Here is a 26,204-nt window from a genome sequence, read left to right as displayed (position 1 = left end):
TCTTATAAATTCAACTTCATGTGCCACCCCAAATGCCCTTATCAGGACACCCCTGTGAAAAATGTCTGGGGGCATCACTGTGTGGTTCATTGTGTAAAATCCTATAAAAACCCAGAGGTTTCTGTGCTCAGGAAACAGTGTTGTGGTGGGGATACTATGCTGGTTTCCCCACTATATTAGCGCTTTTGCCACTGTACGTTGTATATACCTTACTGAATTTGGTACTCATTTTATTGAAGGATAAAAGGCTCTGCCTGTCTTGCCTGGGATTCGAACTTGCAGATGGTACAGAGATCTCAGCAGCCAGCGCTTAACTGGCTGAGCTATCTTACTGTGTATTAATTGGTAAATACACAGAAAAGTTGCATTGACTTTGGCCTCTTTGCACTTATTATGGCCGACAGGGCTACCCATCATGGCCTCTATTTAGCAAATAGGTAATTATCAGAAGAAGTCTCAATGCTCAGCAGGTTAACCTCCTAGATCTGTGCTCAGCTGTTAGAAACGGGTTCGAATTGAGGCAGGGCCGACTCCTCCTTACACTGTTCAGTACATTCAGTACCATTATATTGGGGAATAATAACACCCATAACACATTGTGATAGAATTATTTTATTATACAGAACAGATTCTCAAAAACCAGTGAACATGGAAAAAAAGCCCAGAGGATGTGCATTTTTCATGTGTGTTTGTTTTAAGAATGCACATTTGACCTTAATCTGAATGATAACCGTGCATTTCAGGCAGGGCTAGACAGTAGCACAAAAGATGCTCTAGCCAGCCATCATGCATAAATTAGTGTCGGGTGCTGTGACGAATCAACTTCCGGGGCACCAGTGATCATGGGATGAATATCGGTTTCTAAATCATCAATCAGCCCCACACCTCTAGCACACAAGAAGGGATCCGAACAGATTGGAAACAAGTACATTATAAACTTCCTTGTCTAATTTTGGTAATGTAGACAGAAAGGCAGGGTTATATCCGCGAGGTCGTGGATCGTTGGTTATTTGCACAACAGCAAAAATACAATTATTACTCAATGATAAAAGGGACTGTCAGGCAAGGTTGTATAAAAATATCTACTTTATTATTATTATTACAACAGACAGTTCTAGCACACTACAAAATACAACACACCCTGTAAATGAACACAGAGGGAAGACAGTTTCACAAAGGAAAGGGATGCACTCTGGATACTGACACGAGGGTTGTCAGTAAAGCAATCGGTCTTAACTGTTCAAGGATATTGGGTTTCAGCACCAAGAGAGCAAGGGTCGTAAATGTCACTAGGGGCCTTTGCAGAAGGACCAGGGGGACAGTACCACAATGTGCCTGGTTGCTTGAGATGATTTTGATGCTCTACAGCGCTGAGTCGGTTCCAGGATGCTTTGCAGCTCCTGCAACAAGATGGGTGACAGCTGCGGGTATCAGGCGGCAGGCAGTTCGACAATTAAGGCTGGACGGATGGCTGCGGGCTGGCCTACACAGTGGCTCTGGATCAAGAATCGTTGTTTATGTGCTGGTTGGCGGATCTGGAACACTGGTCGAGGCGTCTTGGATGGCTTTAGTGACTGCAGCGTGACAACAGTCAGTGGTGCAGCCGGTCGCGGTTCCAGGGCTTGACTGTCTCGAAAATGTCCTTAAAAGAAGGACGCTGGCTGATGCTTGTTGTGGCACTCCTAGCTTCTTTGCAGGGCTCGTGTCGTTCTTTAAGGTGGACGTCCCAAGGCTGAGGAGAGTGTTTGCGTCCTTGTCCTTTGTTCAGAGACTCTCTGGCACTTCCCACTTGGGAAGCTTGCTGGCAGAACCTAGCAGGGCACGCTGTGTGCTGGCTGGGTACCGGTTCTGGAGCTGCTGGACAGGTCCTCTGAGTCCGGTATCTCCCTCGGTTCCCTGGGAGATGTTTAGGGGAGGGATCTTGCTTCCCTCTTGGAAAGCCTGGTCTTCCTTCACTGGAGGAAGCTGTAAGGCAGACTTTACATTCAGCCAGGGTCCAAATGAGTCCTTCTTTTTACTCCTTTCGAAGTCGTCGGATGATCTGCTAAACCAGGGGCTCAACCTTCTTTTAAAGCCAAATAGGCCCCAGTGATTGGTGCAGATATAAGCATACCTCAAGGAACCAATCCTGGGTCCCCACGAACAATCTTCTGTTATGCGTGAAGTCGTAACCAGAGTGCTTTGCAATAGGAAAGGTAAGGGGGGACAACATGTACCACTAAGTCCCACCCATCTTCCTGTCTGTTGTGGATCAAAGTGTCTCTCTGGTTAATTGAGCTCTCTGTAACTCTTGATCAAAGCGCAGGTCTCCCTTGAAGTTTATGGCAAGAACAGACTTCTGTCCCCCTCAATTCACATACTTTTTTCCTTTGAAAGGGGTTTCCCTGCAGGAGTTAATTAACACAAAAAAGAGGGCAACACACAACTGCGTGTGATTCTTAGGAGTTGCCTGCTGTAAACAGTTGTCTCAGACATGCCATTCACTGCCCTTCATACAGAGGGGTGGGAGGTAGCTTCAAGTTGACACATTGCATATCAAAGAGGTGTTAGTGTCCTGCCTCCTTTTGTCCGTTCTGCGCTCAGGCTTATCGCAGGCTTGTTTCAATTAACTCTCATCAGTATGCGCTGCCACGAGCATAACTGTAACGCTTACCTGGACTCTGCGGGGACACTCACAATTGGAACTACGTAACAGTTCTTCTCAAGGCGATTCTTCTACTCTCTCTTTAACTTCCTCAATTAAGGACTCCATAAACAAAACACAAAAAATTCCTTAGGATATAGATGGCTCTACTACCTAATACTCAACTAGAATTTCTACATCAGTTTAAGAGCGCAAGCACACTCCTTCAGTTATCCTTTTTACCTTAATTATTTTTTGGGTGAGCTCTCCATCCTGCATCTGTGCAGGGGCTCTTGTTCTGCAGAGGGGAATTCCAGGTTGGGTTACTAGGGGCACGGGGAGGAGAGCTGCTCTAGGTATTCAAGAATTGCAGGGGGTGCAGCAATGATTGCGCTAACAGGGAATACCAAGAAAACCTAATTAGGAACTTTGATTCCCTAGAAGACCCCAAATATAACGGTAAAGGTCTAACACAAAGTATATTGGACTTAGGAGGTGTGAATAAATGACAGGAGTAAGTGTAATGTAAATTCAACAAGCACAACCAACCCACGGCAAACTGTTCAGTGAGTAAATAAGAATGAGAGGTAGCAATCTGACCAAAACCCCTGTGGAGCCCCACAGGTAATGAGGAATGAATGGAACTGTGGTGCAATGCATATATAAACGCCCCTAAACCATAAAACAGTTTACTTCAGAAAAACAATCTCGTACCATGAGGAGCGGGAACAAGCTCCGTTCGCAGTGCGCGGTTCACTGAACAATGCTATAATGTCTACCGAGTGAGAGAAACTGCAGCGCACTACGCGTTCAAAACGCGCTTCAACTATTACAAGATTCACTTCAGAAAACCCGCTCGTAACATGAGGAGCATGAAACGAGCTCTGTTCAACGTGCGCACACTACGCACTTCACAACTAGCGAACGGCAACAAACTTGCAACAAAGTGACACCTATAATGTAAGCATCTATACACTTCAAACGAAAGTGAGGTAGCAGATACTTGCGGAGGGAGCCACTGACTGGAATCACACGAACGAAGTTGGATAGCTCCGTGACAGGGAAAATGGAAGCTGACTGGGAAACTGCAAAAATGAATGACAGGCTGCAAAAGGGCAAGGAATGCAAGGAAGGGCTAAGGGAACAAAAACCAGTGGCTCTAAACACCAGTAAATAGAACTGTGGACAAGGCAACGGTAAGCGTTAGCTGACGACTGTAGACGCAAAGCAGGGAACGCTCGAGGGGAGGGGCTTAAATAGGAGCAGAGAGCTAACGACTATACTTACACTGTTCACAACCCAGAATAACCTAGGCAGCCATGTTAGGAGTCAGGAAGTAACTACGTATGCCTTCCCATTGCACTGAGTTGTTTTCCCAAAATCCAAGAATGGTAAACAGAACACCAATTCTTTTTAGAGGCAACTAAAGAAACCTTTTCTGTGATCATGACAATAACTTTAGACAATAGAACAGGGCGGATCCATGGGGCCTTTGCTATTTTAATTAGGCTGCCATGGCCGGAGGAAGGTGTTGCCTTCCCCCTTCTGAGATGCTTTGATGTACCTGTGGTTGTCACATTCCAGCTAACTGTGACAGGGAGGACTGTGCATGTAGACTGTGTCCCCGGAGTACACTTGACTGTGTGTTTGTTGTGCGATTAGCAGTGGAAAATGTGTGGGCTTTAGCCCCACACATTTTCTGAGGTTGATCTCCCATCATTCATTTTCATTACAAAACATCAGAAAAGCCAAGGCGAGCGCACACTCCCTGTGCGGATGGTCGAATTCCTCACAGCTGCGCACACCAGACACTTGAATGTATTATAGCTCCCAGTACCCATATGGATGGCTTGGCACTGTAAAATGCTACAAAAATATGAACAAAGCATTTCTATCCCTGTTTGGGGAATAGAAATGAAAGTGGGGCAGCAGCTTCTACTTAAGAAAAATGGATGACAGGATCAGGAATGTCCCTTTAACACATAATGCATCCATGCTTGTGTTCCTAACAGGAATGTTTTTCTTTTCTCTACAGTTTAAAGCGTAATCTGTTTTTGAAGATCGGTTGTGCTATAAAATATGCAGCAATACCCCCTGAATTGCACATGTGGGCAAAGGGGAAAATGGGCACTTGAATGTGCTCACATTTGAGTTCCCTTTCGGACTAGGGGGAATTTTTCTGGGCACACAACATGTCATGTGCTCCAAAAAAGCTTTGAGAATTTGGCCTTATGTGTTTAGCTCAGTTCAGCTGCTGACTCAGCGTGTTCTCTAAAGGGAATAATGCTGTATCTTCCTACGTCTTGATTCCAGATGAGTTGTAATTCTTTGTCCTGGAAAAGTATTTCACTCATTCCCCCGCACCCCTTCTGCTGTCGCACTTGAACGTTTGAAAGCTTGTGGTAAACAAAGTCAGCACATTTTTGCTATCTGTGTGTGTACGTGTTGTGGGCTACTTGTAAAATGACCAACATTGTTTTATATTTTACAGCATTTCTTCTTTTTGGTTAAAGATTATGGGAGCTGGTTAGACATTGGAACAAGGTACAGTATGCCATCTTGCTGTCTTTCTTCATGTCTTGCTTATTAAAGATGTAATCAGGCTTATGAAATATGAGTGTGTCTACATTTTACTTGCTGTAACTGGCTTCGATCAGATCTAAAGGTCACTTTCAGAAAAAGAATGTTCAGTATAACAATCCCTTTCTCTTGTCCAATCCTGTTTCTGCCCGATATTGTTTTTTATGCATAATTGTCACTGCTTTTGGTTTTGGAAGCTTTTCATTGCATTTTACTTTTATAAGCATGAATTTGAGCCTGTCCCATAAAGGAAAGGAGTCTGAAAGACTCTGCAAGCTAAATGGCCAGTCATTAAATGACTGTTATTATGTGAGCTGATTAAATATGTCTAACATGTTACATCAGCAGCTGATGCACAAAGCCTGCAGCTTATACATGCTGCTACCGTGGGCAATAAAATGTGTTTGATCACTGCACAATCCGGTATACCATCAAGAATACTGTCAAACACCTCCAAGCCCAATTTCCCAGGGGTGTTAAAGGTGCCAAAACGAGTGGTTTACCCCAACAAATCAATTACTGCACGCCCCAAAAGGAGGATAACACCACTGTGAAATACAAATATTCATTTTTTTTAAAACAAATCTCTTTAGTGGTTTTAACTCAGTATCCACAGTATCACATTTCACAATGCTGATTTCAAATAACAGTAATAAAGAAAAGCAAAAGAAAATCGAAAGATTACAGCTCTAAAACCTAAACATCCCCTTCCAGTTCTCAACTCCCCCCACCCACCTGTCAGGTCTTGTGCTTCAGAAAAAAGGCCATCCACTGTAAACCTAGACTACCTTTCCACCCGAATAATGTCGCAGTTTATTACATATCAGTCCCTTTTGTGGGTCATTGCTTCATGGGGGTGTGTCATCGGAGAGGTACAGCAAACCGTCCAACAATGATACCCAATCCAGCCAATGCACACTGCCACAGATGCATACTTGGATTCAATCTTGATCAGAGTCCCTTGTTCAGCACGATCCCATCAAATGAGATCTCTAAACCAAGCCGTTATTCTGGGGCCATTGGGGTTGTACCAGGATATTCTCAATACGCCTCTTCACCAATACCACGGCCAAATCCTCTACCTTCCTTCTAAGGAACTGACCCAGAAAGCACATCAGCGATGATTCAGTTATCCAAATAGCTCCCATGCCTAACCAATGTAGCAACCACCCTGCTCCAAAAGTCGCCGAGCTTGGGGCATTGCCACATCATGCGGAGGAATGGTGCATCCACAATTCCACATTGTGGTGCTGACATCCGATCTCTATGGAATCATTTTATGCATTCTCTGTGGCATTAATGTAGGACATTAAATTGGATAAGTCGGAAATGGCCAATTTTGAGACACAATTGCATAGTTGCAAATCTTTTCCCACTGTAAATATTATTGTATTTATTGGGTATTTATAATGCGCCTATACACAATGTGTTTCAAGGTTCAACAAGGCAAGAGGGGGGGACAGGGATGAAAAAACAAAACGGTCCTGCTAGCCCTTGTGACATTCGGATCGTGCAAGTGCAGTAACAAGAAGTGCGGGGGAGGAGATAGTGCCAGTCAGGTCGGAAGGGCCCGTGGGTTAAGAGAGTGCCAGGGGAGGCAAAGTGGACAGAGCCAGGGGAATGCAGAGTGTGCAGGGAAAGGAGGTCCACGTGCTAAGTGTGAGGAGCAGGACTAGAAGGGATCAAGGAGTGCACCCAGCCGGGCAAGTACAGAGGGAGGGAGTCCGGAAGGGCAAGTGCAGTTGAGAGAGAGGGGGGGCCAGGGGAGACCAAGTGCAGGGGTAGACTAGTTGAGGATGGCCTGGTGCCCTGTAAGAATCTGAAGGAACCAGGCAGCCAATCAAGCGGCAGAGGGGGACATTAGCAGGTGAGAGGGAATGAGGAAGATAAAAGGAGGGTACTGAGAGGCTTCCAGGACTTAAGGAGATCTAGCTCAAGTCTGAGAGGAGCAGGGAGGCCATTCCAGAGGGAGGCACCTGTGGAGGCGAGAGATCTACCCCCCACCCCCCACTCTGCTTGGAAAAGCATCTGATCTGCAGAGTTCAAGCTAGAAGACAGAAGGGCTCTATCAGGGAGGTATCTAGGCAGAGGGACTTGGATGTAGCAAGGTCCCAGGCCCCAGAAAACCTTGTGGATGATGCAGAGGGTCTTGAACTTGATCCTCGCAGCAACCGGGTTCCAGTGGAGAGAATTTTGGGCTGTAGAGATGTAGTCCCTGGGTTTGAGGCCAAGGATATGTCTTGCAGTCCTATTCTGGATTAGGTGAAGGGGCAAAGGGGGGAGTTAGGCAGGTTGAGGAAGAGGCTGTTGCAATAGTCTAGCCTGGAGGAGACCAGAGCTCTGGAGACATTGAGTTTCTGGGGGAAGGTAAGGAAAGAAAGAATGCCTCTGAGGAGGTGCAGCTGAAAGTGGGCCTTCTTGGCAAGGTCTGTGATGTGAGGAGAGGAGAGGGAGGAGTCGAAGATGACACCAATGTTCTTTGCCTCACCAGAGGGAGAGAGGAGGCAGCCCATGAAGTGCGGCCAGAGTGTAGGAGGGAGGGAGGTAGCTGGTGTCCGAATGAAAAGGATCTCAGCCTTACTGGCATTAAGGCAGAGATCGTTAGCAGTGCACCATGCCTGAATAGCAGACAAACAGTCAGGAATGGGAGAGGAAGAGGAGAGAAGCTTGAAGGAGACCTGTATGTCATCTGCATAACACTGGAAGTTAGGAGAGAAGGCAGAGATCAAATGAGTTACAGGGGCAAGATAGATGTTGAAAAGTCAAGGTGAGAGGATAGAGCCCTGAGGGGCACCACCAGTGGAGAGTGAGATGGATGAGAGAAAAGGGCCCAGTTAAACCTGGGAAGGTCGGTCAGAGGGGAAGGAGGTGAACTAGTCCAGAGCCAGGTCTGTGATGCTAAGGGTATCATGGAGCCAATTTATAAGGGTGACATGATTGACAGTATCAAAAGGGAAGGAAAGGTCAAGAAGGATGAGAACGGAAGGAGAGTTGGAATCAAGATTATAGAGCAAGTCTTCACGGGTGTTCAGGAGTGCAGTTTCCTTAACTCTGGCAGCTCTGAAGCCAGACTGGTGGTCATGGAGACAACCAACAGATTCAGTGTGATGGATAAGCTGGGAGATGGCCAGCTTCTCCAAGAGTGTGCCCAGGAAGGGGGTAATGGAGATAGGGCGGTAGTCAGCCAGACAGGAAGGGTCGGCAGAAGGCTTTTTGAGGAGATGGGTGCACAAGGGAGTGCTTGAGGAGTAGCAGGAAGGATCCAGTGGCAAAGGAGAGTTTGCAGAAATCAGCCAAGGCCGGAGCAAGGGAGACAATGTTGTCATTGATCGTTCTGGAGGAGCAGGAGAGCACCAGTGTGGAGGAGACTTTCATATAGCAGACTTGTCTAGAAACCTCATCAGGTGATATTTATTTGTTTTATTTTTTATAGCGCGCCATTTGCCCATAGGCCTCAGGGAGCATAGAAAACAAGGACAAGACAGATGACAAAAGAAAAGGGGTTGTCAGCAGGGAGGTGGAGCAGTTATATAAGGACATTTCAGCTTGGTTTGAGGTTGAATAGGTGGGAATTTGTCATTTTCTTAAATTCTTTGAGTATATTTGCTGTTCTCAAATTCAGGGGAAGCTCATTCCAAGCTGTGGAAGCCTGAAGATCGAAACTGGTGCCACCGAATATGACTAGCTTAAATCTAGGATGCACCATCTTGTGTTGGTCTTGGGGCCGTAGTTTGCAATTGGGATGGTAGATTTTGAGGTGATCTGAAAGGTATTGTTCCAGCATTTGTAGGTCAAGGTGAGGAGTTTGTGCGCAATTCACTGTTTTATGGGGAGCCAGTGGAGGTCCCTCCTTGCACTGGTAATGTGGACTCTTCATGATAGTCTGTTAGCCTCCCAGACAGCACCATTTTCGGTGACTTGAAGTGCTTTGATATTGGCTTGTGAAGTACCTAGCAACAAGCTATTGCAATAGTCCAAGCGTGAGTTCACCAGGGCTGTAGAAAGCAGGGATCTATTACTGAAAGAGATTCAAGGGCGGATGTGGGTAAGACATTTTGTAATTTAACCACAAGCGGCCCGAATATGGGATAGAAAGAGGAGAGTAGGTGAGAAGGGGAAGGTGGGACCAAGAGAGGCCTGAGAGAGGTTGAGGGAGAAAGGAGATGTATAGAGTGAGGACAGGATGTCCTGAGTTTTAGAAATGAAGTGAGAGGTCAGTACATTGCAGAGGGCCAGGGAAGGCAGAGGAGAAATGTGTTATGCTCACCTGGTTCCCACAGGGGCGTCGATCGGACCCGGACAGCTGCGGTCTCCACCAACGTGATGCGTAGTGCAGAGATGACAGTCTGGACTGGCCCGCCTAATCTTGTCTGCTGGACTCGTAGAAGTATTCTCCTGCAAGTGGAGAAAGGGATTTAGCCACCCGTGGACTTTAGTGATGGCCCCCCAACTGTTCTCGTTCTCCCCACTAATCACCTCCGATATCCCCTCTTGGTAACCTCACCTTATGTTTTTAAATGATGAGCTCTCCATCCTGCATGGCATGCAGGGGCGCGTAGATACCAGTTACTTCACTGGTTTGAAGGTACTGGAGGAGTTCCGGAGGAATATTGACTCCAGTGTCTATAAAGTTCAAAGAGTTCAATATGTCCGATGTTCACTCTTGTTCCATTCCCTTGTTAGGTTGCAGCTGGGTCCAAAAGAATATTGCCTGGAGGCAGCTGATGGCGTTCAGGTAAGAGTCTGTATTACCAAACACTGTCTGGTAAAAGTTGCATGAGTTTAACTTGCTGTTTTCTCTCCCTTTATAGGTGCAGCATAGGAAGATGCGGCAAATTAAAGGATAATACCTCCGGTGGTAAAGCAGGTAAGGATATGGTGGCAAGAGATTGTCGTTGTCTGTTTTCTCGACTCACCTTGTTATTCCTTTTGTTTTCCCCCCAGGTGCTGGGTTTCGACGAAGAAAATGATGGAGGCAGCGCCGAGTCGAAAGATGCGGTGGACTGGTGAGTATAACGTGGCGTTGCTGCTGGCGAAGCGACGCGTGCTGAAATAATGTCCTTTCCAGGCTCGGAGCTGTGCTGGGTCCGGAATCAGGTAAGAAATCAAATAATGTCTGTGATCTAACCTCTTCTCCTTTCTTTTCCTTTTGTCTAGGAGCTCTGGATTTGAGGCGGGCGTGGCAGAAGACTGTATGCTGACTTGCAGACGCGGTGAGCGTTACGCTGCTGGATGCAGAATAACACGAAGCATGGGCTGCTGTTAGGGCGTGGTTTAAATATCCTGCAAAGTAGTCCCAGGGAAGAAGTTCCCCAGAACCACACCAGAGTGAAAAATAGTCCCTGTAATAAAATAGTCCCATGCAGGCCTCATGTTGGCTTGGACTCAGTTGCAGCATGGTCTGCATAAGGTAAGTAAAGTCTATGAGCCTGGCGCCTATGGCGCCAGGACTGATTTCTATGATGAGCCTGGCGCCTAAGGCGCCAGGACTGAATCCAAACAGCCCCCAGCTGGGGCTGTTGGGGTTTTAGTAAGTATCTGGATGCCTGCTCCTGGGGCTGATGGACTCGATCCGGATGCCCGTGGGTAGGCATCATGACAAAATGGAGACTGCAGTAGGATTGGCGAGTTTCTTTCAGATTTTGAAATGTTCAGCCATGTTGTTAGTGGCCCCAGATATGTGGGCTTGGATATAGGTCCTCTTCTTCAAGCAGATGGAAAGTCTGTATTGCCTTTGGAGCAGGCGCAGGCCAGTTAGTCAGAGGATGTTCTCGAAGCCTGCCACTTCCGCTCAGCAGCTCTGCACTAGCGTTTCAGAGAGGTCAGGTTGCAGTCATACCAGGTTTTGCGCATCAAGGCCCGGCTTCATGTGGATCCTTATGACAGAGGCAAGGATGTACAGAGTGTTGGAGATGGAGAGTTGAAGGTTATTAAGGGCTTTGTCAGAGTGAGATAAGTGGCAGGAGTTGGAGGGGGAATGAAGATGTCGGAAAAAGCAGCAACTGATAGTCGCTTCATAAGTCGAATGACAGAGAAAGAGACTGGCAGTGTGGCAGCTGCTTAGCTGGGAGACCCAGGAGGTCCAGGCAAGAGGACAGGAGAGCATGATCAGACCAGGAGAGAGGAGATGTGAGAAGGTTGGACATGGGGATGGCAGCAGAGATGATAGCATCCAAGGTGTGTCCGGCTGAGCGCGTCGGACCAGAGGGAAGAATGGAGATGGAAAGAGAGTCACAGAGGTTGTGGAAGAGTCCAGATGCTGCATCAGGGGAGTCAAGATGAATAGTGAAGTCTCAGAGGAGGAGAAGCTTGGAGGTGGAGGCCAGGAGAGAAGAGGTGAGGTCAGCCCACTCAGAGAGGAAGAGGGAGACCAGGGGCCTGTAGATGGTGGCCAGGGTGAGAGAAAGGGTAGGAGAGACACCAAGCCTGCAGAAGAGGCATTCGAATGAGGAGTAGGACTGAGTGGGAACGATAGTAGCAGGAATCCATTTAGGGAGGATCCGGGGCACTCTGCCCCTGTGCCGGTAAGGCCTCGGCTCAGAGAGGATCTTGTAGCCCTCTGGGAGGAGAGTGTAAAAACTTGTGACAGAGCTAGCCGTGAACCACGTCTCGGTGAGAACGAGGACATCCTCAAACGTTAACCTCAAATTCTGTTCCCAGGCCTCCCTAGCTTTCAACCTTGGTCTTCTCTGGGGTCTATTGTCAAGTAAGATTCTATAAATCATAGAGATCGGACGGCCTCTGTTCCCATTGTTTTAAAGGCCGTCCAGCAGGTGGTTGCCAGGAGGTGCCTCCTGTAACATAGCGCACCTGCCCTGCTTGGTCCACATAGAACAGAAATTGCCACTTGCATATCACAGAGGCTTAACAAAGGTCAGTGAATGGTCTCAGTCGGTCATCCTCAAAAAGGTCCCCCCAAACTGTTAATCCCTTCACTTCCCACTCAGCCAGGTGTGTTATACCTGCCTTCTCCAGGTGGTCAGTGTCCATACTTAGCAGGATGTTTGGAGAATATGGGTTCACACACCCTACCCATCCATTGGCCCGCTTCCACATTTGTCTCTCTAAAGTGATCTATAGAGATTCCCTTGTGTCCTTCCCAAACAGCCACAAAACCTCATTCATAGTATAGGGTCTGACTGATACAGCCAGTAGTCTCCTCTCAGGGGTTTCGTCATCAGAAAGCCATTGCGCAACAAATTGAAAAGGGCTGCCAGAAAGTATGACTCAAAGCTCGGTACCTGGAGACCTCCTAATCGCTAGGTGTCCTTTAACATAGATAATGCTACCAGTCTCCGGCCTCTCACCCAGAGTATATTTCTAACCATAGTATCAAATTGCCAAAAACACTGTTCAGGATATCATACGGTACATTGCTAAAGTAGGACAACAGTACAGTGATGATCACCATTTTAGTCAACTCTATACTTCTCATCAAGGACAAAGGTAGCTTCTTCCAAATTCTGCCAACCTTTCAATCCCTGAGACAGCTGTATCATAAAAGATCCTCCTTATTTTGATGCTAAGATACATAAAGGTGTTGTGTGCCCACCTAACCGGGAGAACAGGCAGATCTATTACAGGCACTTGCACAAGAGACGCCAATGTGAAATTGCAGGACTTTTCCACATTTATGTTATGTTATTGGGCATTTGTATAGCGCCTTTTACCATTGGTATGATTCCAAAGCACTGTAGGTTGAACGCCCTCGGGGACCGCAGTCCATGTCAGTGGATAGAGTAATGTAGTAAAACATGCTTGGGTGCACTCAGTATGTGTGCAGCCAGTGTGCAATAAGTAATGTCTAGCTGCATACTGGTGCTAAGTGTGATGTGGTGGTTGTGTGAGATCAGTAGAATGTGTGCAGCAGGACCAATGGACTTTGGTGTCTGCATTCTGGCGATGCTGGTGTTTTAGACTGAGACCACTATGGTGCCACTACCATTCGGGTTTCAAGTCTGGGGCAAAGACTCCAGGTAATAGGAGCAGATATTGTCTGGCCTGAGCGTCTTTGAAAGGATCTGTATTGATGGGGATACCATGCCTGCCAGTTGTTGGTCATGGTGGTAAGTCGAGTGATTCGCTACATTACCTTGTGGGTTTTTTAGGCGAAGAGACAGGTTTTGAGTGCCTTCCGGAAAGCCATGTAGTCTTCGCTGTGTCTAATGCAGGGAGGCGGCGAATTCCACAAAGTTGGTGCCATCGTTGAGTAGGCGGACACTCCGATCCTGGCCGAATTGGAGGTGGGCACCACTAAGAGGAGGGCAGTGCTTGTCCTTAGGGTCCGAGTTGGGTGGTAAGGTGTAATCTTTTCTTGTAGGAATTTGGAGCATGCTTTGTGCACCGCTCAGTGGGTAATACATAGGAATTTGAAGGTGGCCCTGCTTCCAATTGAGGGCCAGTGTAGGGTGTGTAGTGTATCCTAATTCCAGATAGATGTTCAAAGTTTTCCAGCACCTGTTTCAATATTACCACATTTAGTGTTAGATTCTGAACAAATACAAGTATGTCGTCCGCATATAAAGAAATTATATGAGACACCCCATCAATCAATATTCCTGCTTGCACCATATCTCTTTGAAGCATACATGCTAATGGCTCTAAGGCTATTGCAAATTGGATAGGAGACAAGGGGCAGCCCTGCCTTGTCCCGTTACCTACTTTCCATCTATCCAGCACCAGTTTCCTGTTTTAACCCTAGCTGTTACAGAGGTATACAGCAATTTTCTCCAGCATTGGCTCCTTCATGGATTCACATGCTTTGAATATTCCCAGCCGACAGGCCGGGGATCCTCTGTAACCTCAGCATTATACCATATAATACAACTTTTAAGCTCCCTTTAGTAGCCCATCACTGTTCTTGTTGGTGTATTGTGCCCAAGCCAATGGGACGTTGAGTATCTAGCTCCACCCAAGAGGCCATCTTCTAACACATCATGCCGAGGAGTCCTCTGAAGCCATTTCTCTTGAGAGAAATGTTCTTTTCTTAAAACAACATCCTGAGAACAGCCTACACAGATATTTCCTTCAATTTCTCCTTACAGATAAGTGGGGTATCCACGGACATGGAAGAAAAGGTAAGGAAATCCTTGTTCAAAGCATGGCAGACATGTGGCATCAAAAATGTCTATGAAGGGGATAAGCCCACTGAGTGCATTGACTGCCTGTACCCAAACCACATACAGGAGGTTTGGGCTACCTTTAGCACAACTCTTAAAGATAGAAAGAGTAGATTAGTATGTTGGTTGAATGAGGGTAAATACCCTGCTTCTGGGGCTGTGTACTCTAGAAGTGTGGTGGCTACCAAGGCTGAAAATCCCCAAACCCCAAAAAGGGCCAGGTTTAAAAAAACATTTCCATTTTACCCTAAAAACAAGGTAGGGGAAAAGAATCTGTCAAAGAGTAATGGAAAGAAGCCTCAGCCTAAAGCGGTAGTCACAACCTCTATGCCATCCACAATGACACCGTCAACGACGATAGTTGATAGTTAAAACTTTGTTGACGACGAAACCGGTGTCAGCCGCTTCATCCACAATGGGTAAGTCCTCGTCGACGACAAAGCTACTGACAACTTTGTCGACGAAGGCCCCGTCGACTGGAAGGGCGATGAAAAGCTGGTCGATGACAACGGGGGCGCAGATGATGGCAACTCCGTCTCCCACTGTACATGGCATATCGCTGATGACGATACCAATGACAAAGGGGTCATCAACAGGTCAACAGTAACTACGAAGACCTCTGTTGATGTTATAAAGCAGGCAATTGGGGCCCCGTCAACGAGACCATTGACAGAATGGAAAACAGCCACTGACAACATCTCTGGGTGAGGGAGCTTCTGGAGGCTAATAATAAAACAAGGAGACAACTCCTGAGGAGCCCACTGTAATGGAAATCCCACTGAAATCGCTACTGCCTAACAGGACTGGTAAACACTAGCACCATACTAAGGAAGTGAAGACCCCAACCACCTGTCCCGAGTCACCCTCTGTCTCACCAGTCTCTGCAGTGCTACTGGAGCAAATCCTGGAGCACCATATAGACTCTGAGTTTGTGCAGGGTTATTCACCCCAATTCTCGGAGGATGACTATTCAAGCCTGAGTCCTCTGTCTCCACAAAGGAAATCAGTGCACTCACCAGTGGCAATTAACTCACTGGTGCTTCCTACTCCAGGTGTGAGGAGGACCCTGGCGGCCCTGCCTCAACCAATTCCACAGTTGCAGGCACCTACCGGGCCTATGCTTCCGCAGCCGCCAGCCATCACCCCGCAGACGTTAGTCCCTCCAAGTGTTTGCCTCACTGAAGTCGCTAGTGCAGCAATTAGATAAAAGGCTGCCTGCCATGCAGGAACAACAGGATATCTCATACAAGGTTCTTCCGGGTCCTTCAGGGAGTTACCCGATTCCCTATTGGGGACAAGGAAAAGATACCACTGAGAGAGGAAAAAGAACACAGAGGTCCAACATCTCCTAGGTGAAGTAGTTCTCCTCTCAGGCAGTGACCTCTCAGGCTTTATGATATGATATGGCATTTATAACGCGACTATACACAAGTGTTTTAAGGCACGACAAGGCAAGGGAGGGGTAACAGAGGGAGGACAGACAACGATCCTACTAGGTCAAGTGTCATTCATATCGCGCAGGTGCGAGGGACGGGGGGAGGAACAGTGCAGTACATCGGAATAGATCATAACATTAAGTACAAGTAACGACCAGCAAGTGGCAAGTGCAGACATCAGGTGTCAAGTACTGGTAGGGGGACTGTAGGGATACAGAAACAGTCCCCAAGTGCGGGAGCTGCCAGGCAGGCAGGGCAGGTGTGAGAGACTGGCGGGGGAGGGTCCTGGGCCCGAGATCAGAGGGTGTCCAGGAATCCAGTGCAGATCCGGTAACAGCCAGGAGGTCAGCAGGAGAGAGGAGGAGAGAAAGCCGAAGCAAAGAGAAAGGTTTTGAGGTGTTTCCGGAACCAGAGATGGTTCTCCTGAAGTTTAAGGGAGGCAGGGAGGCTGTTCCAGAGGGAGGCCCCCAGCCGAACAAAGAGATCTACCACCAACTCGTTGCTTGGAGAAGCGACTTACCGGCATCAAGAAGCCCCTTAGGAGCATAAGGTTCCCCAAAAGTCTCTACTAAGACCAGCTGATTCTCCATATCGCGAGCAAGAAGAAGAACTGACATGGATGACGACAATCCTAATACAGACACTACAACCACCCACTCCCTGCCCTACAATGACTAGGACGAAGACAACTCAGAGATGGATCAAATACCGGATAAGCCTAATAAACAGTCCCCTCCCGACAAAGTAGGGGCATTTAATACCATCATGCAAAAAGCATATGAAGAATTAGGCCTCGTAGCATCAGAGGCGAAAAAAGATGGCTTTGCTTTTATCTAATGCACAAAAGAAGGAAGCCAGTCATGTCAATAGCTATATTATATAATGTGTAGGAAGAGGGCTTGCTGCTCATGAAAAAGACATTTTCTGAGCCACCACTGAAAGAAAGATTGGAAAATAAATGTAAGGCACCTGACGTATCCCATAAAGGCTTACCATCTCAGCCCACTCCCGAGTAAGTAGTCTCAGACCCTGCAGGGCAAAAATCAAACACCCAGGGGTGGAAGTGGGCTATCCCTCCGGACAATTACAACAGAAAACAGTATGCTTTTGGGAAAAGGATCTTGGCTACAGGAGCCACTATAGACAAAGCAGCAAATTCCCTGCCGATAATAGCAAGATACGACCGGGAAATGTGTAATAGGATGGCACCGCTGCTGGAACATATCTCAGACGACAAATGCAAGGAAGCTATGACCATACGGCGCGTGGCAGCAGAGGCCTCAAATCATGCCATCAACGTTGCCGTAGATCTGGCAGAAACAGGGTTTAAACAGATCAGCAATGAGGTGGTTTTAAGACAACAAGACTGGTTAAAGTGCATGGATTTCAGGCAAGACGTACAGGCAAACATCAGACATGCCGTTTAAGGGCGACCAGCTTTTTATCCCAAAAATTGATGATGCCCTAAAGGCGATTAAAACCAACATGGACAAAGTAAGGTCTTTGACCTCCCTTCAAGCACGGCACACTTTTTGGTCCTTTCTGGGAGCCTCACAGCGCTCGACAACTTCTGGCTGGGGAAACAGATCCTACCAGAGGGGTCGTCCTATTCTCAGGGGTATTGGCAAGCGTACAGTAAGTCATACCCATACGAGCAAAAAGACTACAAGACGGCACCAAGAAGGCGTCCAGGAACAATTGCCCCAAAAGGGAGAAAACGGAAGCAAGCTTGACTTGCACGGTTTCCAAGCCCCTACAGGAACTCAACAACATACACAAGTGGGAGGCAGTCTACAGTACCACCTGCAACAATGGAAGCAAATTACTACAGCCAAATGGGCCATAGATATGATCCAAAAAGGTCATGTGTTGAAGTTCAGCAAACCACTGCTTTAAGCTCCACAAAGTGCACAAAAAAACCAAACTTGCGAGTCCTGCGAAACGAAGGGGAAAACATGCTCATCAAGCAGACCATAGAAACAGTACCAAGAAAAAAGCGAGGCAAAGAAACGTGCACCATGTTCTCTGTTGTACGAAAACCAGACAAATCGTGGAGACAAAATTTGGACATGTGAGACCTCAACATGTCCATAAAGAAGCACAAATTCAAAATGGTCACCCTGGCTGACGTTATAAAAGCGGTACAAAAAGGAGATTTTTTTGCATCTCTGGATTTCAAAGATGCATATTTCCACATTCCTGTTCAAAAGGCTCACATCAGGCTTCTAAGGTTTGTCATGTGGAACAACCATTATTAGTTCAAAGTGCTATCATTTGGGCTGTGTCCCAAATCAGGGAGGGGTATCACATATACTTCTACATCAACTATTTTCTGATAAGGCATCCTCCGAGACAAGAGCGCAAATTGCTGGTCAACGCGTTAGACACATCCTATCCAGTTTCGGCTTTACAATCAACTCCGACAAATCCTACTTCAAGCCATCCAACACCTTGGTGTTCTTTGGGACACAATTCAACACCATCAAGGGCTGTCTCCTACCTCCCCGGAAAGGACGCTCTCCATTCCCCATCTACTGAACAAATTCCAGCCTGCTGGTATTGCTGCCTCAGTGGTCCCAAAGTAGCCTGGGGAAAAGCTTCTGTGATAATTACTTCTGTTGAGGAGTGGAGTCCAACCAATTTCAACTCTTGGGCCTTGCATGTTTTAACTCAGGGTTACTGCAGTCCTTTTTGCTCAGTGCCCTCCAGACCATCCTCATACTAGTCCTTGGCTGCCTCTGGCCCCTCTCCTACTGCAGGATGTTTGTCTGCTTCTAGCGAAGAGTGCGTAGAGCTGGCACCTTGCTCTTAATGAGGCAAGGGCTGGTGTTCTTTTTACTTTCTGTTTCCAAAGTAGGATAAGAGGCTGCATCCTGTCCTGGATCTGAGGCTTTTGAACCTGAACCTGCGCAAGAACAAGTTCAAGATGATCACTTTGGCGCAGATCCTCCATGCCCTCGAACTGCACGACAGGTTCCTGGACCCTCCAGGATGACAACTTCCATGTGCTAATCCATCTTAATCACAAGAAGTATCTAAGATTAGTAGTAGTGTTCTGCCCACTACCGATTCATTGTCCTACCATTCAGCCTTTCGTTGGTGCCCTAAGTCTTCGCCAAGCTGCTGGCAGTGGTAGCAGCTCAACTCAAGAGGAAATGCATAAACGTCTTCTCCTACCTGGATGAATGACTCATCCAAGCACTCTCCCCAAACCAGGCATCTGCACATCTGTACCATATGCTCAGCCTGTTGCACAGTTTTGACTTCTTCCTGAACTTCAAGAAGACTCATGTTTTGCTGTCCCAGTCCCTCTACTTCATTGGGGCAATCTTGGACACCCGCCTGTGCAGGGTCTTCTTCCCGTGGATTGGCTGGCAAACATCTTTCAAATGCTCCATGTTTATCATTCCCAGCGGATCCTTCCGGCTTCCATCTTCCTGCTTTTACGGGGCCTTGTGCCCTTCTGCATCCTGGTGCTGCCAGATACGCATTCGATTTCTCCAGTGGCTACTTTGTGTTAGTGGTTTTAGTTTCAAGGCAACATGCCAGACCCATTAAAAGTCTCTTGAGAGGGTGTCTAAATAACTCCTATGCTGGGCTTTGCCACACCATTTGCCGAGAGGGCAGAAATGGAAGATCTGTCAGGAAGTTCTGCTGGAGATCTTTGCCCTTTGGGTCACTATTCAGGTGGACTTCTTTGCTTCCAGTGTGAACAGAAAGTGTGAGTTCTGTTCTAGGGAATTTTCTCCTCAGGGAGCTCTGGGGAATGCGTTATTTGTCGAATTAAACTTTCTCTATGCATTTCCTCCCATCCCCTTCATTCCGCTGGTCTGCTCCACGTGAATTATGATCACTCCAGACTAAGCCCGGAGGACGTGGACATGTCCATGTGCCCTCCCAGATGCCCTCTGGAGGGTGTGGACCTACTCAGAGGGCCAGTTCATCCATTTGCACCTCAGCAATCTGAACCTTCATGCGTGGCTGCTGAGGGGCCGAGGTATAAGTAGTTGGACAGGTCGGGTGATATCCTGGATGTACTCCTTTCCACTCTGAGGGCAGACACCAAGTCCATTTATTGCTGCAGGGGGTGTACATTCTCAGCTTGGTGTCAGGAGAGAATTCTGGACACTCTTGCCTGTCATTCCTGGTCTGTACTGCATTTACTACTTTCTTTGGCCGTGTCGGGCCTTTAGATTGGCTTTGTAAACTGGTAACCTGGTACCTAGCTGCCATTTCTGTGTTTAAGAGGCGTAGGGCTCTTACTTCAAGATCCCCATTGTTAAGCAGTTTTTGCAAGGTTTGTGCAACCATGTCACTACTTTCCACCACACCAGTTTGTTATTCTTGGGTGGGGCTTTAATTTGGTGTTGTCTTTTCTCATGCATGCTCCATTTGAGCCCCTGCATTCATGTTATTTAAGATTGCTCACCCCTAAGGTGATTTTCCTGGTGGCTATCACTTCTGCAAGACGGTTGAGTGAGCTCCAGGTGTTGTCTGTTAAGCCTCCCTACTTAGCGTTAGGAGACGATTAGTAGAGAGTGAGGCCGTCCTTCGTTGCTAAGGTTGTGTTAGACTTTCATCTCTCTCAGAAGATGGAGGAACAAATCAATTGGCTGCACCCGGTGCAGTCCCAAAGCTACTATATCTCTCGGACAAGAAATGTCAGGAATGTTGACCATCTCTTTGTGGGTTATGCTGGTGCTCATGCTGCCAGGTCTGTGACTAAACAGGAAATGTCATTAACCTCTTCTGCATCTTGGAATGCTATGATTTGGCTGGGAAGGATGTCCCTGATGGTCTCAGGGCTCATTCTGCCAAAGGACTACTTCCAGTTCTGCCCTGCAGAAGGAGGACCTGTATTGGACATATGCTAACTAGCTACGTGAGCTTCGCTGCACCCGGTTGCCAAACATTACTACCTGGACTCCCTGTCACGGCAGGAAGCTCACTTTGGCCACGCAATCCTCCACAGTTTTCTGCTGTAGCTAGTGTCTTATTCTCCTCCCTCCTCCTGTTTACTGCCAAAGGAGTCCATCAAAGATGAGGAATCTGCGGGAGCAAGGAATCCATTAGAAGAACAAAGGACCTCTCAGAAATATTCTTTCTGGTGTATGTTCCTCAAACAGATTCCTCATCGCCTCCCACTTGGCGGATAGCTCATACTGCTCCTCTTTATACTGGCATTTGTTTTTTTATTTTTTATTTGTTTATGGTTCACTTACAAAAATGCAGAACCTTTACAAAACGAAATTTAAAAGAACAATTACATATTTACATTTACAACAGATAAACTTTACATCTTATTATAACACAGTTTGAGATGGAGGATATCACATCTGACACTTTATCTCCTCTAATTCTTAAAACTAAGCAGCTCTTTTTCAATGTGCCTGCACAGACTAACCAATTCAAATACCAGGGGTTTATGCGTGCCTTGCATCATTCGTGCCCAAAAAAATTGCAGACAGTCTTCAAAATCAATATTTACAAATTTCAAGAGTCGGTTGGTCCTCATTGATTTAAAATGTGGGCACTCAAGAATGAGGTGTTTCATGGTTTCAATAGGCTCATTGCATGAGGGGAAACGATATTTAGTTACATTGGGTTCCCCTTTGTTGATCCAATTTGCAGTTCTTTCCCTGGTGTGATATAAGTTCAGCCTGTACTATATATACGCTTGTCTGGTGTGGTTACATGGAAATAAAACAACATGATCGAATCTAGGAATCTGTTGTTTAAGAAATGCACCATACTCTTTGTACATTTTATATGTGGATATTCTTTCTATTGTAAGCAGCCAATCCTGTTCAAAGAGATTCTTTTTTGCAAAACCCGAGCGCTGATGAACATCTTCAATAGTAATGCATAAAGAATTCAAAAGATGTTGCATATTAAGATGATATTTGTTAAAGGAGGCAAAGTGGAAGAGTCCAACATACTTTTCAGGTCTTCGTATAAAGAGTTCTTAGGAGGGAAATTGATTTTTACATAGCCAGACAGTTGTCGCCATTTCCAGCGTGCAGACAATGCGACCAACCCAAACTCATGGTGTATTACTGCATTTGGTATGCACATTGGGAGGTGCATAACAGATTTTATCAATGAACCCTTTGTGGAGTCCAGGATTGCACAGATGTCACATAGGCACATATCCATGGAATACAAAATGACACTTTCTATTTTTAACGTCAAAAAATCAATCATGGGGGTTAATGACAATTAACAATATTTTGAATAAATCCTTTTTAGTTGGGACAGTAGGGGGTGTGTCTTATTTTTAATCAGATCAGTCCATGCTTTAATTGAGTTTTGGGCAGTGAGATTGTACCCTAGATAGATCGCACTGGAGGTGCATGGGATTTGAGTTTTCATAATCTCCCATTGGTTTCCCATACTATTTTGTTTCAAGCCGAATTTCAAAATAGCCGTTTTAGCAGGATTTGGAGTCAAATTGTGTACAGCTGCAAATTCCTCGAAAAGCAATAGCTTTGTTTGCAACCCGGCCGGCGTGGGGTCAAAAACAATGATATCATCTGCAAACGCAATCCATTTCATCCGTAATGAGCCAATTTTAACAGAGAACAGATTGCTTTGATCCCATTCCTTATCAAGGTCAGAAAGATATAAATTAAAGAAAGTTGCCGCTAGATTGCAGCCTTGCTTAAGACCAATGAATGTACTGATAGGGTCAGTTGTTCTTCCGTCTGCAGAAATGTTTATTTTGTAGGAGGTGTTAGTATGAAGTTTAATGAACCAATAAAGTAATACTGTAGGGATTCCCATAGTCCTCATTTTATTCCACAAGAGATTTCGTACCACGGTATCAAAAGCTGATGACATATCTATCATGACTATATAGACGGAGTAAGAATTCTTTCGCTTAGTGCTAGCGATCATATGTGACATGAGCTGGCTTTTAGCTACTGAGTGCTGGAGAAAAGGGCAGGACTGTTTTCATGGTGCAGGATGTATTCATATGTACGGCCCGACGTCAGTTTGGGTGTGAGGTATAATATATCTTTGAGAAATCTGTGTGAGGAACACCCATCAGAAAGAACAGTACCAACAAGGTAAGTAATTTATGGGCCGGGAGGAAAGCTCAATGCGTTTGTCTTGGAAGCACGAAAACGCAGTGCAACACAGGTTCGAATTCCGTAGCTTATAAAAGGTTCATTCATTTGTTTATCCTATAAGGTGCAGTTATAGCATCTGTTGTTGTGGTATTTTTTCTGCATCATGCCATATTTGTAACAGCCATGCAGGACACATGAAGGCCAGAAATAGATTCCAGTAGTGCGGTCATTTTGGGCTCCGTGTGCAAATCATCAGCACTGCATTTAATCTAAGATTAGGAACAAGCACTGAAGAAAAACTGTTTTGGATCTCCTCTCCGCATTGGAAAGGCATTTGGTTAGCATTGCCATCATATGCCTAGGTACTCGCATTATTTGCCATCTGTTGTGCATATGGTGTCTGTAATAGTGGTATCACAATGGTGAGTAAATTGACTTTTGATGATGATATATGGAAATAATGCTTATACCTTTCACGCCATGTTCCATGTGGTAATGTCTGGGCAAATCAATTCAACTGATGTTCAACTATGATGGCAGCAGCTGACGACAGGTGTTAAATGCATGGTCATATAATGTTATTGCCTAGCATTAGCCTATGCAAAAAAACTGTGGACTTTGACTATGGTTGTTTGATCTACCTCCTGGCCACTTACTGCCAGGACCTGTTCCATGTCCAAGATGCTGCTGCCCCCTATCGACCTTTCTCGTAAACATTACTGCTTTGCTTCCAAATCCGTGTCTCCCAGTGTTACTCATATCTATTCATGTTCCTCAGTGTGGTTCTTTTGCGCTCCCCTTTCTTGCTCCTGTCCTGATGTCATGCTCTTGTGCCCTCTGTCATCTCTTGTCACTGTTTTGTCACTCCCATTCTCCATCCTCAGTGTGGATTTTGTTTTAGTCATCCTTATTCTCTTTTGACTTTTCCATCCCCCCTGCAAGCCGTGTGCTCTCTTTTGCATGTTTGGGTATCCCTACTGATTATAGCCGTTGCTTTTGGCTTTTTATTGCTCTGTATTTTACCGAAGCACCTGCCTTACGTTATGTACTCTATTACCTCTCACTCTTGCTTTCCGCCCCCCTGTGCATCCCTTCGGATAGCGGCGCGTGCATTGCTGCCTCCTTATAAATGTGCTGTTAATGTATTGTATGACAAACCCTCTGGATGGCGACAATAAATCATAATCAATCCGTTGTGCTGACACCAATATTTCTTCCTCTGGGAATTCTCCCTTGCAGTGCCGAGGGCGTGTGATAGTATTCCCCAAAACAACCTGACATTACCATTTCCTACAACGTCAGACATGTGTAGCTCCTGCGCAGTCCCTCTGGGATTAGTTAGTGTGATGCACACAGAATGGGGCGCAATATCAGTATCAAAACGATTTCTCCCAACTTCGCCTTCTTTTTGTTCAAAACTCGGCCTTCGTGACCACGGTTATAATATTTTAGTGGTCATTTTGAAGTTTTCTGCATACAAACATCTGGAGCATGGATTGAGGGAGAGTCTTAGTTATTTTAGAAATCCTTTATACTGTGACCCGCCTGTGGTACCCAGTCTCTAGTGTGCAGAGGAAAAGGGAAGGGGTGAAGCAGGGTAAGTACAGCTACAACTTACAGGCGATCCACACATCAGTGGGGCAGGTTAAAGGACAGTATGTGTGATAGCTTGCGTACATGCCAGGCCAGCCAGTTTACCAGGACTACAGAAATTCGTAGGGCCTGTTCTATGGCGTCTTGTCTTATGTGCCTTGAAGCCTCTTGTTTGTTGTAGTGCGCATAATCAATCAGATGAAATCAACAAGTTTTGCAAGGCTTACTTTCTAGAGGTGTGAGGCTCTCCATGAAGTGACTGAGTCCCGCTGCCAGGGCATCCATGCATCCCTATTTATGACCCTGGAAAGTTTATTTTCCATCATGCTTGAATCACTCTGGCTAAAATCAAAGTGTGTTCGTACAGGAGTGGGTTTCGTGTTGATATATATTGGGGACCCCAACATTGACTTCGTTTGTTTTGTTTCGTTACAGCATCAGCCACTACGTGATAGTGATGTCCATGACCATGTTTCTGATGCTCCTTAGTGGACTGGCCCAAGTGCTGACGGCAAAGAGAATCCAACTTTGGGGCCAAACCAAGCACCACATGACCTAGCCTCGAGGCAGGCTATGTTTTCGAAAACCAAGTGCCACCTGAATTTGAGATGGACTCTACTGGCTACCAGTTGTTTATAAACTATTGAAGAGTGCAGCAGCCTGCTGCGCAGTTACAAGTGATCGAATTGCTTTGCTTCAAAGATCTGGAAAATGCGAATAGGCTCGTCCAACCGCTGGCTCTGAAAATTTCTGGTGGCTCAGGATGCAGGGTGCCCTTTTTCCTCCTCTTTGTTTTTCTCCTCCATGGGATAGAAACACGGTGATTGTGTCCTTAGATACTAAATAATCAATGAGCATTATCTATTGTTGTTGGTTACTGAAAGTCATCTCTCAAAAGCAATTTTGTGTATTTTCATCTGCGAACAGCTAGGTCTCTTCCCAATTTCAGGACATTTGCATATCAGCGCTGTGAGGCGCTGTGTTCTACCATTCCCTTCCTGCCTGCCATGCACTGTAAACATTGTACATAAAATCTATCGCTTGAAGACTCGAACAAATATTACAGCACACAATCACTCTTTGAGAGCATTCCGTGGCTTGCGCTGTGTTCCAGGTTATAACTTTTTAAAGCAGAAACATAGAGAAGTTGCACTCTTGGATACTTCTTTTGTAACATGTTCTGCTACTGTATGGTTGTTTACAATATAAAACCCTTTGGGCTCATTTTCTACATTACACGTTTGTTTTCACTGCTTTCGAATTACTTTTCGCTCAAATCAAAGATCTGTAGAAGAATCAGAATCGGCAAAATAAGCGTTAGCCAAGCCAACAGTCCTGTCTCTTTATACTACAGAGCCTTTGTGTATTGATCACGTAAATACATATTCTGAGTATTGTGGCAAGGTTGAGTATGTGAATATGTGATGAGTGCTGTGCCATAAGACTCACTGGGCCTGGTTTACAAAAGCGTGTTTCAATAAACCAGGCCTACTGTGTTGTTTATTGAGCATTTGTGTATTTGCTACCTGTGTGTCATTTGTTTCACAAAGTATGGTAAGGTGCTGAGAACAGTGAGGTACGTGGACCAGCGTAGTGTTGAAAGTGTGAGCAGTGTAGACTATATTTTATCTCAAAAGGCTCCTATACGTGAAGGATCCGATAATGAGCCTATTTGAATTTTTGTTCAGAGTGATGAATCTTTGGATGTCGTCCCTTCTCCTCTAGGGGGTGCCCCTTCCCATGACGCCAGAGAGGTAAGGCTGCTACCAGATAGTTCCCT

The 26,204-nt window shown here is 46.1% G+C and overlaps 1 protein-coding gene across 3 annotated transcripts in view; it reads left to right on the top strand.

The window, feature by feature from the left end:
- PIGN (phosphatidylinositol glycan anchor biosynthesis class N) overlaps nucleotides 1–25,660 on the top strand; it is a 1,975,532-nt gene extending 1,949,872 nt beyond the window's left edge. For 2 of the 3 annotated variants that reach the window (XM_069613662.1, XM_069613663.1), the window contains 2 exons: nucleotides 5,115–5,167; nucleotides 24,860–25,118. In XM_069613662.1, coding sequence (XP_069469763.1) covers nucleotides 5,115–5,167; nucleotides 24,860–24,983 — 177 coding nt within the window. In that variant the 3' untranslated portion in view covers nucleotides 24,984–25,118. Of the gene's footprint in view, nucleotides 1–5,114; nucleotides 5,168–24,859 lie in introns of all 3 variants that reach the window. The other variant, XM_069613664.1, reaches the window with a different exon arrangement.
- Nucleotides 25,661–26,204: the final 544 nt, after the last annotated feature.

The sequence above is a fragment of the Ambystoma mexicanum genome, chromosome 5p, assembly GCF_040938575.1.
Source record: "Ambystoma mexicanum isolate Mex_15411 chromosome 5p, UKY_AmexF1_1, whole genome shotgun sequence".
Taxonomy (NCBI): domain Eukaryota; kingdom Metazoa; phylum Chordata; class Amphibia; order Caudata; family Ambystomatidae; genus Ambystoma; species Ambystoma mexicanum.
The sequence above is the reverse complement of the archived record's forward strand: the minus strand, read 5'-3'. Positions and strand labels throughout refer to the sequence as shown.